The sequence below is a fragment of the Lutjanus erythropterus genome, chromosome 3, assembly GCF_056507025.1.
Source record: "Lutjanus erythropterus isolate fLutEry1 chromosome 3, fLutEry1.hap2, whole genome shotgun sequence".
NCBI classification, from domain to species: Eukaryota; Metazoa; Chordata; class Actinopteri; order Lutjaniformes; family Lutjanidae; genus Lutjanus; species Lutjanus erythropterus.
In genome coordinates this window covers 16209920-16224207 of record NC_139319.1, presented here as the reverse complement: position 1 = coordinate 16224207, position 14288 = coordinate 16209920, and the positions used below count along the sequence as shown (strand labels likewise).

Genomic DNA, 14288 nt, shown 5'->3' with positions numbered 1-14288 from the left:
GCACAGAGAGCTGCGGACTTTGTCCCCTGACGCTTAAATTGGACTTGAAGTAGGGGAGGATCACTTAACGGCCGTAATGGACTGGAAAAATTAGCATAGAAGTAGTGCCTAGCCACTTATTAGTTTGATGACAACTTTATTTACTCTACCTTTAAAATAGGAGATGTGTATTACACAAGCTCCTAACTAACCAAAATATCAAATAAACTAATTCTTCCACCTGTAGTAGTAGCTAATTTACCAACTAGCTAATGATAGTAGCTACCACTAGTTAGGGGTAACGTGAGCTAACTTGCTTAATCCATATGACTGCTTCTTTATTGCTTTTTCACAATGGATGCCAGATACAGCAGATACTGTGTCTGCCATTTTAGCTCACTCTGTTTCTTTTATCTCTCTAAAGTTAGCATTATTTTAAATTTTCAGTGCATGTGATGATTAAAAAGAAAAACAAAATTGTTCAGCTCTCCGAGATGGGCAAAGTAGTGTCAGTTGCTTAGCAGCAGACATAAAAGACTACAAGCAAGTTTGAATTGAATGTTTAGGAGTTTTTAACCGTAGATAAGATAGGATGAAGAAATATAAAATAGGGTTCCTAAAGTTAGTTAGGATTTGCTTCTGTAATGCCTAATTGGGAAAAATATCTTAGATCCTTCCTATCTTAAAACTTAAAATAGGATGTTTCTGTAATACAACCCCCATAGTGTAATATGCATTCTGTAGGAAAAGAGTCATTTTTCATTGTACAGAAACAGTAATGTTACCCTGAGATAGAGAGCACTGGTCTGTAACTTTATTTTTAGCATCTAGCCAAGCAATAGCAATCCAAACTGCATTACTGTGCTTTTGAGGAACAATAATTTGTTTTTAAAAGAGCTTGTGGCTGTTGATCTTCTCCAGGCTGCTGCTACTGTTTTTTTTTTTTGTTTTTTTTTAGAGCACATGTTTGAATATTAAGCACAAGCCAGGCAATCGTGTACAGATGAAAAATGTTGGCCGTCCACATGTTGCAGCCTCAGAGACTCCAAATACATAACAGAAATAATATGTATGTGGGGGGAAAAAAATCGTTTTCAGTTTTTTGTGGAAACATTTAACATAGAGTTTAAATACATCAAATTAATTACATTAAATGCAGGCACAGTGAGGCTCATATGAACCCAGCAACAACCCTTTAATGAAATGGTTTATTAAATCAGACATGCTCAGACAGTGAATGCCACAGTTGACTCTGCAGCTACATTATTGCTCCAGTATAACGTAAGAGAAGTGCATGCTTTAATACCGAGAGGTCTCGGGAATGGATCGATATTGTTGTTCTCATCTGGCTTGTTGAGGAGTCTTTTCTGAGGACTTGGTATTGGCCACATTCATAATAATCATCTATTACAGGTTTTAGTACAGCAAGGCAATCATCACTATGCCACAACACTGTGATGATTCATTCAAAAGATATCTTGGAGAAACTGCAAGAAAAAGATTTATGAAGAAATGACTTTCCTCTTTCTCTTCACACTGCTTATTGTTAATAATTCATACTAATGTATGAGAATAGTATATTGAAATTATACTCTATTTACACACAGGAGCCACTGATTGATACAAAAATAAAATATGACTGGGTATTTCTTGATCTAACTGCAGTAAAAGTCAAGATTCTGTTGTCATAGCTTGAAATAATGTAATTTCACCAAAACTACAAATTTTGAATCGAAGTCAATCATTTTAAAGGTGTATTCTAGCAATTTAATAATTAACTTACATGAAACTAGTGAACTCTCAAAGAGAATCATCAGAATCAATGCTACACAGCTCTAACATGCTGCATGCCTACATTTCCCATAATGCAACTAAAAGCATTTTTTTTCTTAGACCCTCCCTAACTAGTAAACGCCCATGTCTTTCGAATTCCACACATATCCAGTTTGTTACACAGGCTTACGACATTATCAGAGCCCCACAGAGCATATTATTCAACTTTTATCACGGGCTGAAGAAGTGCTCCACCTCATGACAGATAAAACCAGTCTGAAAGTGGCACTATGAAACTTTTGACCATTCTGCCTCTCACAGATTAAGATAGATCTAAGTAACTGGATTTCATATTGACGTCTAAATTCTTCCATTGCACAAAGGTGTCTAGATGTAGGTCAGACACATGGTTCAAGATGCATAGAAAGAAATATTCATAAGAAAAAAAAATCTGTAATAGGTGCACAGCATGAAAGCTTAATGTAAGACCTTTACATTGTACACCTGATTTGTGCCACTGATTGTTACCATGGAAACATAGGTATCAGTTCTGAGTTAGCCTTTGGAGAAGGGTGGCTATCTATTTAGCCTTAAAATAAAATAAGTCAGTCTAATGTTTAGGCAAAAAATTATATTGTACACTACAGAACTAGTCTAAAATATTGTTGTGAAACTGGCCCCAGCACTGGCTTCTCTGCTTGTGCTGCTATTTCGCAAAAGTTAGATAGTCGCATTTTAAAAATTGTTGGAATGAATACTAACTTTACCAAAGTGCTTTAAAGGCCCCACGCAACCTTAGTTCACCCACACAGGTGTTTACACTTGTTTCCTGATTAAATGCCTACTGACCGTGTGGGGAAGACATGAGTTTGATTGTCAGCCAGAGTTAAGTGGAAACACCGTGTGGGTGTGCAGGGCCTTTAACAGAAATATGGAAATATATTAATCTCAGAGGATAAAACTACAATGAAATAGCAATGTTACAGCTGAAACAAGAAGTCAATAAGTAGTCAGAAAATGAACCAACTATTGTGAAAGTCGACTGAGTCATTTTTAGGCAAAAATCTCTGGTTCAAGCTTGTAAATTGTGCTGTTACTTTGTTTTTCTTATTCTTCTACTTTAGTAAGCTGAATTTCTACTGATTTTAACTGTCTGTCACACAAAACAAGACAATTTAAGGTCTCACTGGACTTTCCATATTCTCTGGTATTTTATTTTTCCCATCAATGTGTATTTCATAGCACTTTTCTATTTCATAATATCCCTTTCACATATCCCCTGCTTCTTAAGCTAGCAAGCTCAACAACCAAATGCTACAAAAAACAGCCATGTAGTTCCTGCTGGCTAGAGCAACAACAATGTCAAAGTTATTCTGGATCAACTATCTAGCGGCTGCTGTAAATCAACGGTACACAGTCACAAAAAATTTTCATTTGTTTAGCATAACATGGCTGTAATTGCAGCCTATTTAGCTGAGCTGGCTAACTGGCTAGGCTGGGTTGTGACAAGACAAGTAGGTAACGGCAGCAGCTAGCTACTTAATTTGGACTTCCTCAGAAAAAGACACACTCTGTGAGGTTAAGGGAAAAACAGGCCGACTTTTTCTAATTTCTCAAACCAACAGGAGCTAGCCAACAATGCTAACACTGGCTCTTAACTTTGAATGTGAGATGCCAGCCAAGCTAGCTAAGCAGTTTGAGTTTGAGTCGTCTTGTTAAGCTAAATACCTAAAAGCTACAAATGTTTAGTTATTGTGTCTGTGTGTACTGTTACTTACAGCAGCAGCCAATAGTCTGTTGAATAATTGGTTAGAATAATGTAATGTTAGCATTGTTGCTGTAGCTAACAGGATGTAACTAACAGGCTAAATCTGGTGACAGTTCAGCTTGCTAGCTTGCGAGAGGCCAGTCTGCGTAATCATTAGGTCATGATAAGTGACATTATGAAATAAAAAGTGTCATAAATTGTCCTATAATTAAATAAAAATTATAACTAATGAAATTCAGTTATTGTGAATAGAAATTAAATTAAACGGCAATGATGGAATAACATTTCATAATAATTAATTGAGTTTTAGTGAATTACATAAATTTTTCACATTTTATTCATATAATGCATTTAATAATGTCTATTTATTTAATATTGAGTATTTTAGGGTTCTATAATATGTGGGCACAAAGGTGGTGAAATGGGGCTGCAGTAAAGAGAGTAAGAGCAGAACACATTCTGCTGTGGTCACTTCAGTCACTATAAACTCAAAAATGGCAGCTGCTATTGTTATTTAGCTAGACGTGCAGTATTTATTTGTGGCATAAACTGCAGCAAGCATTAAATTCCCAAGCCAACCAATTATTGTTCTTTCAATGCACATATTTGCCAGACACTTAAACAATCCTTTTTCATTTGCATCGACGTCTAAGAGGCAGAAATGGTATAAATACAAATTAAATCTTTTTCTGGACAAGAAAAACATCTATTTGAATACATTCTATGGGAAACACGGAGATGATTAAGCTGGTTGGAATGGATCTGTGACAGAGACGAAGCTAAACTGAAGCACAACCTGTCACCTTAAACTGTTGCAATGTGAACAAACAGCCAAATCAGCCCTTGAGAGAGCATAGTGTGGGAATGTGTTGAGACTCGTCCACCAACAGCAGTGGTGGTTAGAGGTCTAGCTATACTAGAACAGTCCTGCCAGAGGTCAAAGGGTTCGCAATTGTTTTGAGGCCAGTGTGTCTGTATGTGTGTGGGTTAGTGTGGCAGTTTCCATGTGTTTCATCTTTGGCAAGTGGCTGTGAAAAGTAAGCCAAATCTAGAAAATCATTATGTTGCTTGTGCCTCTGACTGCACGCTGTGAATACAGGCATGCACGGTATTCTGTACTGTATCTGACTGGATATCTTGGGTTCAACAACTACTGTTTGTGTTACCTAATATCAGCAAGCAGGTTTGTGACATCTGTGCATATTTACATGCCAATCAGAGAATTGTTCCTCTCAACGCAGAGATTAGAGACACAGGAATGTTTTCTGGTTTAGTTCATTTAAAAAAAACAAGTCAAAGATGACTGTTGCAATTCTGACAGCAACACATATAAGAAATTGGTCCGACTGCACTGTGGAGTAAACTATGGGCAGCATTCTGAGGTTCCCTGAGGGAAAACACATTTCTTTCAAGATGGACTGTACCAAAATGTTGTAAATGCTGTTTAAGTCTTTGAGGTTGATCCTGACAGCAAAGTATCTGAAACTTAACCAAACACTGATGAGCTATCTGTCCCATTTAATAAAGTCCTCCTGTTGAGTTAACTTCTGTTCCACTAGCCTCATCCAGACTGTATCATTTCACACAGAAGCTGACTGGAAATCTCTGTCCATCCTCTAAAAAAAAAAAACCCAAATATCTATTTATCTTTACAGGAACTTCTCATCCCTTTTGGCTTAAAATTAGCCTAACAATCATTTCCTGACCATGGAAATAGAAGTTGATAATCTCTTCTCAATGTCCACTTATTTAAAAAGTTCATCTGCAAATGAGAACTCTTGAAATCTCCAGAACATGCAAGTGGAGCTGTCAAGCTTAATAATTATTTTGTAAGCATTCAGCAAGGTTTTTTTTTCTAATTTTAGATTGTAATATCAATATATACCATAATATATTACATTTTCTGGGAAATCTATATACCTTTACTGAGAGCATGTATAATACATCAACAATTAGATGGGAGAGTCTGTTAGTGTTTAATCCAGTACTGACATATCAAGAAACATACTATGTCGCCCTAATAAAGTCGACATACACATATACATGTGACTCAAAAATGGGTCATGGACCTGCTCTTATTGGGTCTCCATTACTGTCAGAGTAAAATGCATAAAAATACTATGATATGTGACTTATTTTTTCTATTAAAATAGAGGTGGAGCGTTCTTTGTTGCTACGCTGGTCTGTTCAGCTCAGATGCCCCGAAAATGTGTCCCCTCTCTCTCGATCGCGTGCACGATCGAAACGAGAATACAAGGAGCATTTTAAAAATGGCTTCACCAAAGCCATTCAAAATGCAGAGGCGGGGCATCATTGTGTTTTATGTGGGAAGTGCTGCAGTAATGAGAGCTTAAAAAAAAAAAAGAACTGAACAGACATCTACAACTAAATCATTCTCAGCATTAAGGCAAGTCAAAAGAACTTTTCCTTTTGTGTTTTGTTTCCAGTTAATGGTTAGTGTTTTCCTAACTAGGTAACATTACTTGCTGCTCGATTTGGTAAAAAAGTCATATTACGATTATTTTGACCTAAATTGTGACTGTGACATGTGATAAGATTACTGGAAATGATTCAGTTTTGCATGAACAACTTTCGTGTTAACTGAAAAAAAATAAATAAATAAAATTATCGTGATTTATTGCAGTCTGTACCAAACAAACATGCTGATTTTAAGGTCAGGTCATCTATGCAGCTCTACATTACCTCATTTTAATGCTGTTTTCTTTTTCTGTTCACATTTTCCCTTTTTCAAAAAATTGCATTGCTTCTGGTTCTGTGATTTGGAGATTACTCTTGGCCATATTGCGATTGTATTGCAATTGCGATTTATTGTGCAGCCCTACTTGCTGGCACCACAATATGCAACCAACTGCTGAATTGCTAACAAAGTGAGTGTAGCTAGCTAAAAACACTGGATTTCAGCATGTTAAAGGATTGTAGCACCCTGTGTCTATTAGAGAGGAACGATTATGTTGACAAACTCACTATCACCTGTATATCTCAATGTCCTTTCTCCTTACTCTGCTTTTCTTTGAGAAATGATCCAACTGAATGGCCAGAAGTAAAATACTTTGATATTTGATTGAATCACCAGGTAGGATCATCATTTAACTGAACAAAGATCAAAACCAGCTCTTTCATAACTGAGTCAACACCTACAGTTTGCATAGACAAATTAGAGACTGTAATCCAGACATAAAGTTACTGGGTGTCAGGATCCCACACTTCTCACATTCATCCTGCTGATGCCATGTGTCTGTATCCACCTTAATACTCAGGCAGCTCATAAAATCTTAATTTTGGTTTGTTTACCCTGTTGGTAGTGCGTCTCAGTATACCGCAGCTTTCAGACATTTTTTTGTCGTTTGCTGGCAGATAGAAAGTGACAAGAGGTACCCCCATGCAAGAGCCATGGACTGTTTTCCACTGCCGGTCTTAAATCCAATCTGTCTCTACTGCTGACGTTATCTTGCTAGCCAAGATTGACACTCTGATATTCCAAACCCCAGCATGCAGGCTTGTCCCTAATGTGGAAAGTTTGAGTCCAGGGGAGACAAAGCATCTCAGGGAACCTCTGTACTAAAGGGATAACTACCATGGCGTAAAAGATGTGGCAAAATCTCTGACAGCAGAAAAATCTCCCAATACATATATCATCATGTCTCCGATCCTAACCCATCACTCATCAGGGCTACGAGGTGCTCAAGTTTTACTCTCCGCTAAAGAAGCAGATTCCCTTTCAGCTTAAAGTACAAACGGAAACCTCAGCGTCGTGTTTCAGACCAACATTCAGAGCAATAAAAGACATCTTGCTAATGAAAATACATTCAGAACTGAAAGCTAGTGGATCACAAGCTAACTCAGAGGTGGAGCAGGACTCCGGCCCTACAATGGCTTTAAATTATTTCATATGGAGTCATAGGAGTGTCGTAAAAAAAAAAAAAAAGAATAAATCTGTTTAAGAATAAGAAAATGAATGTGACAGAAGAGTATATATAATATGCAAATAAAAAATGTGGAAATATAGTAACAAAATGAAAGGAAAATATCTAACAATTTTCATTTATTTTCTGCATATATCTATATACAAAAAAACATTTTTTGCATATATATTTATTTTTATATAATGTTTTTTATTTATCGCTTTTGCTTTTTCTTATTGCTTTTGTCTGAATGAACACAAAAATCCTACCAGGATCCAGAAAAAAATAGATTAACTTATATGCAAAAAATATACATATATATTTAGAAAAATGCATAAATTATATGGTAAATATGTAAAGAAATATATGAAAATGATTACAATTTTTACTTTACTTATTTGTTTATTATTTCATTTATTTTTCTTTATAGTTCCACATTTTTTATTTACTTACTTATTCTTTTATTTATTCCTCTTTATATTTCCAGATTTATTTTCTTGTTGTTGTTTTTTTTAAGATTTAATCTTTTTTATGGCACTACTATGACTCCACAGTTCACAGTGACTCCACAGTAAAAGTACAAGTAAAAAGCAAACAGTCTTATTTTGTCTTTTTCAAACAGTTTGTGTGCTGTATTTCCCAACAAAGTTACAATCGCTAATTCAAGTACTTGATTAAACGTTATTTTCTTTGACTGTATTTTTCAAAATAAATATAAAAATTAAGATCAAAATTGCTACATGGCATCAGTTACAGAATTGGCTTAAACATCAGCTGCTGTGAAATCGGATCGATTTTTTCACCAATTTTCCAGTCACTCCAAAATAAAAACAAATGCAGCTCAAAGGAACGCAACAACACAGCGGGGATCGTGATATTTTCCATTCATTAAGCTCATTCTCATTCAAGCACGCAGACATTAAAACACCACAGGCATCTCCACTTACAGTAGTTTAAATATTGCAGGGAAAAAAAAAAAACAATCACCGAGCATAGAAAATAAATTCAGCGTTATCTCACAATCACACAGGATGTCTGCGCCTACCCTGCAACAACTTTCAGACAACACGCAGGCGGCCACATCATTCAGTCACGATAGGCACAAACATCCTTTCATCTCTCCGCTACAAAGAGAATAAAAAAAAGCTAAAAATTACAATAAAAGTTGCATAGCTGTGAAGCGTACAAAAGAAACATGGTAAAGTTCAACAGGTGCAAAGAGTTTTAAACATGTTACAGCCGGGTCAGTGTGAGAGTGTATGTACAGGAACAAAGAATATGTGCACCTCGTGAGGAACTGACAGAACAACAGACTAAAATAAAAACATAAAGTTGAGGTTTAAATCACCCCTGTGCAGTGAGTAATGGTTCGGGGCTCATTAAAGGATAAGAGGTGAGTCAGGACCCTAAGAAGACTGTGGGGTTTGTACAGTAATGCATGTGCTCCCAGGAGGAGGTGAAGGTGACTCCAGGTCAGGTAAGTCTTAAAGTGAGCTCTGAGACTGGGAGTTTTTCAGGTTCTTAATCTCCAGCTCCAGCTGTTTGACGCGCACGTCCCTCTGGTTCAGGAGCTCCCTCAACCGTCGGATCTCCTCCTGCTGCTTGTGGAACTTCAGACGCAGCTGTGGACAAAACACACAACACACGATATACTGTAACATACATTATAAAGGGTGTAACTCACGGATACTATCGGCGGACAAGGGCTTTAAAACTAAATATCATATTGGCCCAAAATGAGCATTTCTGCCGGCCGATAAGATGATGCTTTAATCATGCGCGCATGACATGAGTATGTCTGCAGCATGGAGGTTTTTGAGCCACTGAAACAGACAGCAAAGGTGCTACATGCAATGATTGCTCAGCATGGCCATCTTAAGAGCTAGCATCATAATTACAAATTTATGAAGAACAAAGAGAAACAGGCACCAGTGAGAAAAAAAAACTGGTCAGCAGTAGTTTTCTAATTTTGAAAATCATTGTATTTTATGTCTGCATCTGCCAGTGGTCGATCACGATGAGAGTTTGCATAATAATATCTTAATTCCTCTGAGAAAAAAAAATATGTGCCTATATCAATATCAGTATTGGCAATCGGCCAAAACGAATGCCAAGATTCCTAGTGTGATTTCAACAAGAGATGGAGGAGACTTTCTTGACAATAACAAAAATATAGAATATCATAATAAGGCTTCTGAGTAGCAGTGCATAAGTATTGCACTTTTTTGCCCTACATTTTGCCTCTCAGGCCACAGAGACGCTGTCTTAGACTTCTGATCAGTGGAGACAGAGGCTGCACAGCCTGACAGGACGGTAGGACTCCAAAAAACTACTCACCTCTGCCCTCCTCTACATGTTTTACACTGTGACCCTGCCAAAATAATGCCACTGAGTGACCAGCAACTATGAAGAATTATGAAACTTAAGCTTATAAGTCATTATAAAATGCTTTGATGTTCGAATTACTGTTATAACGCATTATGAATAATTTATGAGCGCTCACAACTATAATTATATGTTGCTATAAGCACAGTATGGCATTATTTTGCGACTTTTGCTTAATGCTGTATTATCTTGCTTTCAATTGTTTTTGATCATTATCTCGATTATTTCTGTTTTCTAAAGTGCTTATTATTATGAAGTTTATTATTACTGTTATTGCATTTAAGTTTATAATGGATTGTAATGCATTATAGACACGGGCATGATACAAAGTGTTACCAAAAAAATCATAAAACTTATTTTTGTTTACCGCTGACACAAAATGGCAATTGAACATTATTAAGTCATGACTCAATTTGATTTTCACTTAGCTTGAAGGTAGCACAGCAAAATAATGAGGAAGAAAGGAAGCGGAGGGCTGAGGTCTCTGCAGACGCAGGTGCTGCGACTATCTTCTGGTAGGACGTGGGTGATGCTTGGGAGTGATTATTTTTATATGAGTCAATGTATTGTTTCAGGGGAAAACCCTGCAAAGTTTGCCTTCAAAGTCTTATTTTAATTTTGTGGTCAGACAAAGGAAAAAAGTTTGATCTAATCAAAGTTATTTTTTAACAGAATTGAATATAAATTTCATGGTTATTGCACTTAAAGCACAAAGATCAATGTCATAATAAAGCGTAATTATTATGTAAGTTGTGAATAAATAGCACTGAAACTGTTTTTAAACAATGTCCTTGTGTGGGAAAATTCTGATTCTGAAAATGCCAAAACAAATCATTAAACAAAAAGCAGGATATAAAGGTGAGGACTGACTCTACACATGGTGATGTAATAACATTCAGTACCTCGTTCTCTGTTCTGGGTGGAGAACAAAGTGTGAGGTCTTCTCCGTTGCTGACAGGTGTCCGACTCCTGTCGTCTCCTGTATGGCTGCTGTCCTCCTTGCCGTCTTTGGCTCCCCGTTGGTCCTGAATGTACGCCAGCTGTAGCATGCCCGGTCTGCTCTGAGACCTGCAAGTGTCCACCGAGTTTCCCAGCCCCTTACTCATCTCCAAGTACGACTCTGCTACCTGACTCCCCGGCTTCAGAGACATCAGCACTGGGCCTAGAAGACAACGGGTAGACAGTGAACTACCTGACAGTTTATAAAGTAATTCAAAACAGTCCTACTATGACCAGTTACGACATTTAGGTTGCTGATGTACTTTTAGTTTAAATGCAGAAATTTCACTTCTACAGAGTAAAATATTATCTTCTTCCACTGGTAAGGCATTACAAATAGATGCTACAAAACTTAAACAGCAAAAAAACAGTAAAGCAAAATGCACTATAGCAGTGGTTCCCATACTTTTTCTGGCACACCACCCCCCTCTTCAGAAGCCAATAAAAAAGTCCATGCCCCCCCCACCCCACAACTGTTATCAATTATTAGCAATAATTGTTTCCCTCTAGTTTCGCCCCTGGTCATCCATGCCCCCCCCTACAGTGGCGCTATGTCTCCCTGCAGTGGCGCCCCCCAGATTGGGAATTACTGTACTACTGTGTGGTAAAAAACAAAAAACAAAAAACAAAAACATGTTAATTTGAAATTAAAGTAGGAACTCAGAATATATGTAACTAGGACTGGGTAATCCTTTGACATTGACACATACTGACATTTGTATAGTGATGATATGATTATAACATTAAAAAATTATGTTGTCCAAACCAGTGACTGCAGAGGTAACACTTTGCATGAAGGTCATGTCTATAATGCATTATAAGCACATTCATAAAACATTCTAATGCATTTTTAAGTCTTAATAAAATTCACTGAAAAGTACATAATTGGCATGATGACGACTAACAAGTCTTAAGGTACTAAGTGGTGGACATAATGTATTATAAGTCCAGCGTTCATAACACTTTATACCTCCAGGCCAAAGTGACAACAGTGTTTGAACAAAGATGTTCATAACCTTATACAGTCTACTCACAGCTCATTAAGTCATGCTACAGTTATCATTCGTTAGAGCAGTTCTTTATGTGTGTTTTTAAAAGTTTGTAAGGGATAATGCACTGTGAGCAGATCATTATGGCAAAATAAACCCAGACAGTGTGATGCAGGGGGAGTCTGGAGACACCCTGATGGTTTTATTTTGCCAAAATGATCCACTCACTGTGCATTATCCTGCTTATTACACAGTTAGTTGGAAGAAAATGGCACAAATTATTAATTTAAAAATGATTTTATTGCTCCTCCATTAATATAAGAGCAATAGTTTTTGTTTAACAGTTGTTTAATGTTAGACATAACAGTGGAAAAATTAAATGTATTTAATATTGATTTGTTTATTTTGTATGACATATTTTACATTTAATTTGCATACATTTACCATTTCAATACCAAAACAATATCCTTCAATATAATGATATTGATTTCACCCAGATCACCAGCACTGTGTGTAAATTTTGTTCTTTTAGGTCTATTTGAACCCTGATTGTGATTTCTTTTTAAGCAGTTCACCACCAGTCGTTCACAACGAGCAATAAGAGAAGAGCGCCTCACCAACATATACAAATGTCACACACACACACACACACACACACACACACACACACACACATTAATTCTGACCTTTATCGATGCCACTGAGCCACTCCTCTGCAGTCAAAGCAGGCTTGTTACCAGCCGTCATTGGATAGATGTCTTCTTGGTACGACTCCGACTGCAAACACACACACACACACACACACACACACACACACACACACACACACACAGTACATTCAGACAGATGTACACACACCATATTAGGTCTCTGAAATCAACCTAAAACATAATGCATCACGTGAGTCGCTGTTCTCTCACCCTGCGGGGTACGATCATAGAAAGAGGCTCAACGAGACTCTTGATTGTCACCAGTTTGTAGAACCTGAACACCTCGCAGGAGCTCACATCCAGACCTCTCTTTGGCATCACACCTGCAGGACGACACACAGACAGAGACAGTTTTACTCTGTTATACATGAAACACTACTTTTCTGCTGTACTACTGTGCTACACTATACTTCGATACTCTTTTTTTTATATTTCACAGAGAGTTAAGTACAGTTATTACGTACTCAAGGTGGACTGACTGATGGAAATGTGTTACAGAAAACCAAGACAAAACTTCACTGCAGACGAGATATATTGTGTTAGTTTATGGCTTGACAAGAAAGAGTATCATGCATTTAACTTTTGCAACATGCAAAAGAAAACAGACACGTGTGCTGTATACGTATGTTCATATTGCTATGGTGAAATCAAATGTTCCAGTGCAGGGTAATTACAGTGCAGGACTCACGCTGAACACAGGTTGAGGATAATGTGCACTAAAGAAATTATTTTTAGTCTTTTTAACCCTTTTAACACCAGCCCAAATTCACTTAAATGGGTTGTTTTTGATCATCAATGAATCTGAACATGGATTTGTCAAGGATTTATTCCATTTTTGGACTGCCAGGCTGCTTTAAGGATGGGACACAACATATTTTTAAAAATTACTCGTACACTCAGTACGAGTAAAAAAGTATTATTCTTACAACAGGATGTTTTTTTTTGAAAATGCCCCCTATACGTCTATTCTATAAATACTTATATTATGTACTAGCAGATTTTTACACACAAAAAATATGAATAGTTTATGAAATATCATGTTTTCTAGTAAACCTAACCATTCAACAGTATAACCAAGGTGTTGTAACTGGCATGTAAAAAGCCAGCCTCACAAATATGAAGGTTTTCTGATTTCCCTTTTAATTATTTGAATAATCTTAATGTATTTGTAATAATTTTGAGGTTTGGACAGCTGGTTGGACAAAACAAATATTGCAAAGGTGTCACTTTCTACTTTGGGTAATTTAAGATGCCATTTTTAAGAATTTTCAGAACTTTTTACAAACCAAAGAATCAATCAATTATTGGAGAAAATAATCAACAGGTTAATCCATAATAAAGTTAATTAGCTGCAGGCGTGTGGGTGAGTAATAATAACATAATGATATAATATTTAATGGTTTAAATGACACAGAGGACATTTTTCTCCATTGAGCACTTTTACTTGTAATACTTTGGGTACATTTTCCTGATTCTATATACATACTTTCATTTAGCAACATTTTGTAACAGAGTATTTTAAACCATGTGGTATGAATACTGTACTTTTACTTCAGTAAAGGCTCTCAATACGTCCTCCACCACTGTGTAACTCAATAGTTGAGAGCTGCGGCTGTTCACTTCCATAAATAATAAATAGGCAAAATCATTGACCTGTTTCTAAACATCTTCCATCCAAAAGTTTCTTTGTCTTGAGTTTAAAATCTAAAACATGACACACATTAACATGCACTGAAGATTGTGTCTGTTGATGTGTGCAGTA

The 14288-nt window shown here is 36.7% G+C and overlaps 1 protein-coding gene across 2 annotated transcripts in view; it reads right to left on the bottom strand.

Annotated features, from left to right (window-relative positions):
- Window positions 1–8043: 8043 nt before the first annotated feature.
- coro2aa (coronin 2Aa) overlaps window positions 8044–14288 on the bottom strand; it is a 60426-nt gene continuing 54181 nt past the window's right edge. For both annotated transcript variants that reach the window (XM_084715193.1, XM_084715194.1), the window contains exons 9-12: window positions 12737–12849; window positions 12503–12593; window positions 10731–10990; window positions 8044–9065 (exon numbers count right to left, since the gene is read on the bottom strand). In XM_084715193.1, the coding sequence (XP_084571319.1) occupies window positions 8928–9065; window positions 10731–10990; window positions 12503–12593; window positions 12737–12849 (602 nt within the window). In that variant the 3' untranslated portion in view covers window positions 8044–8927. The remainder of the gene's footprint in view (window positions 9066–10730; window positions 10991–12502; window positions 12594–12736; window positions 12850–14288) is intronic.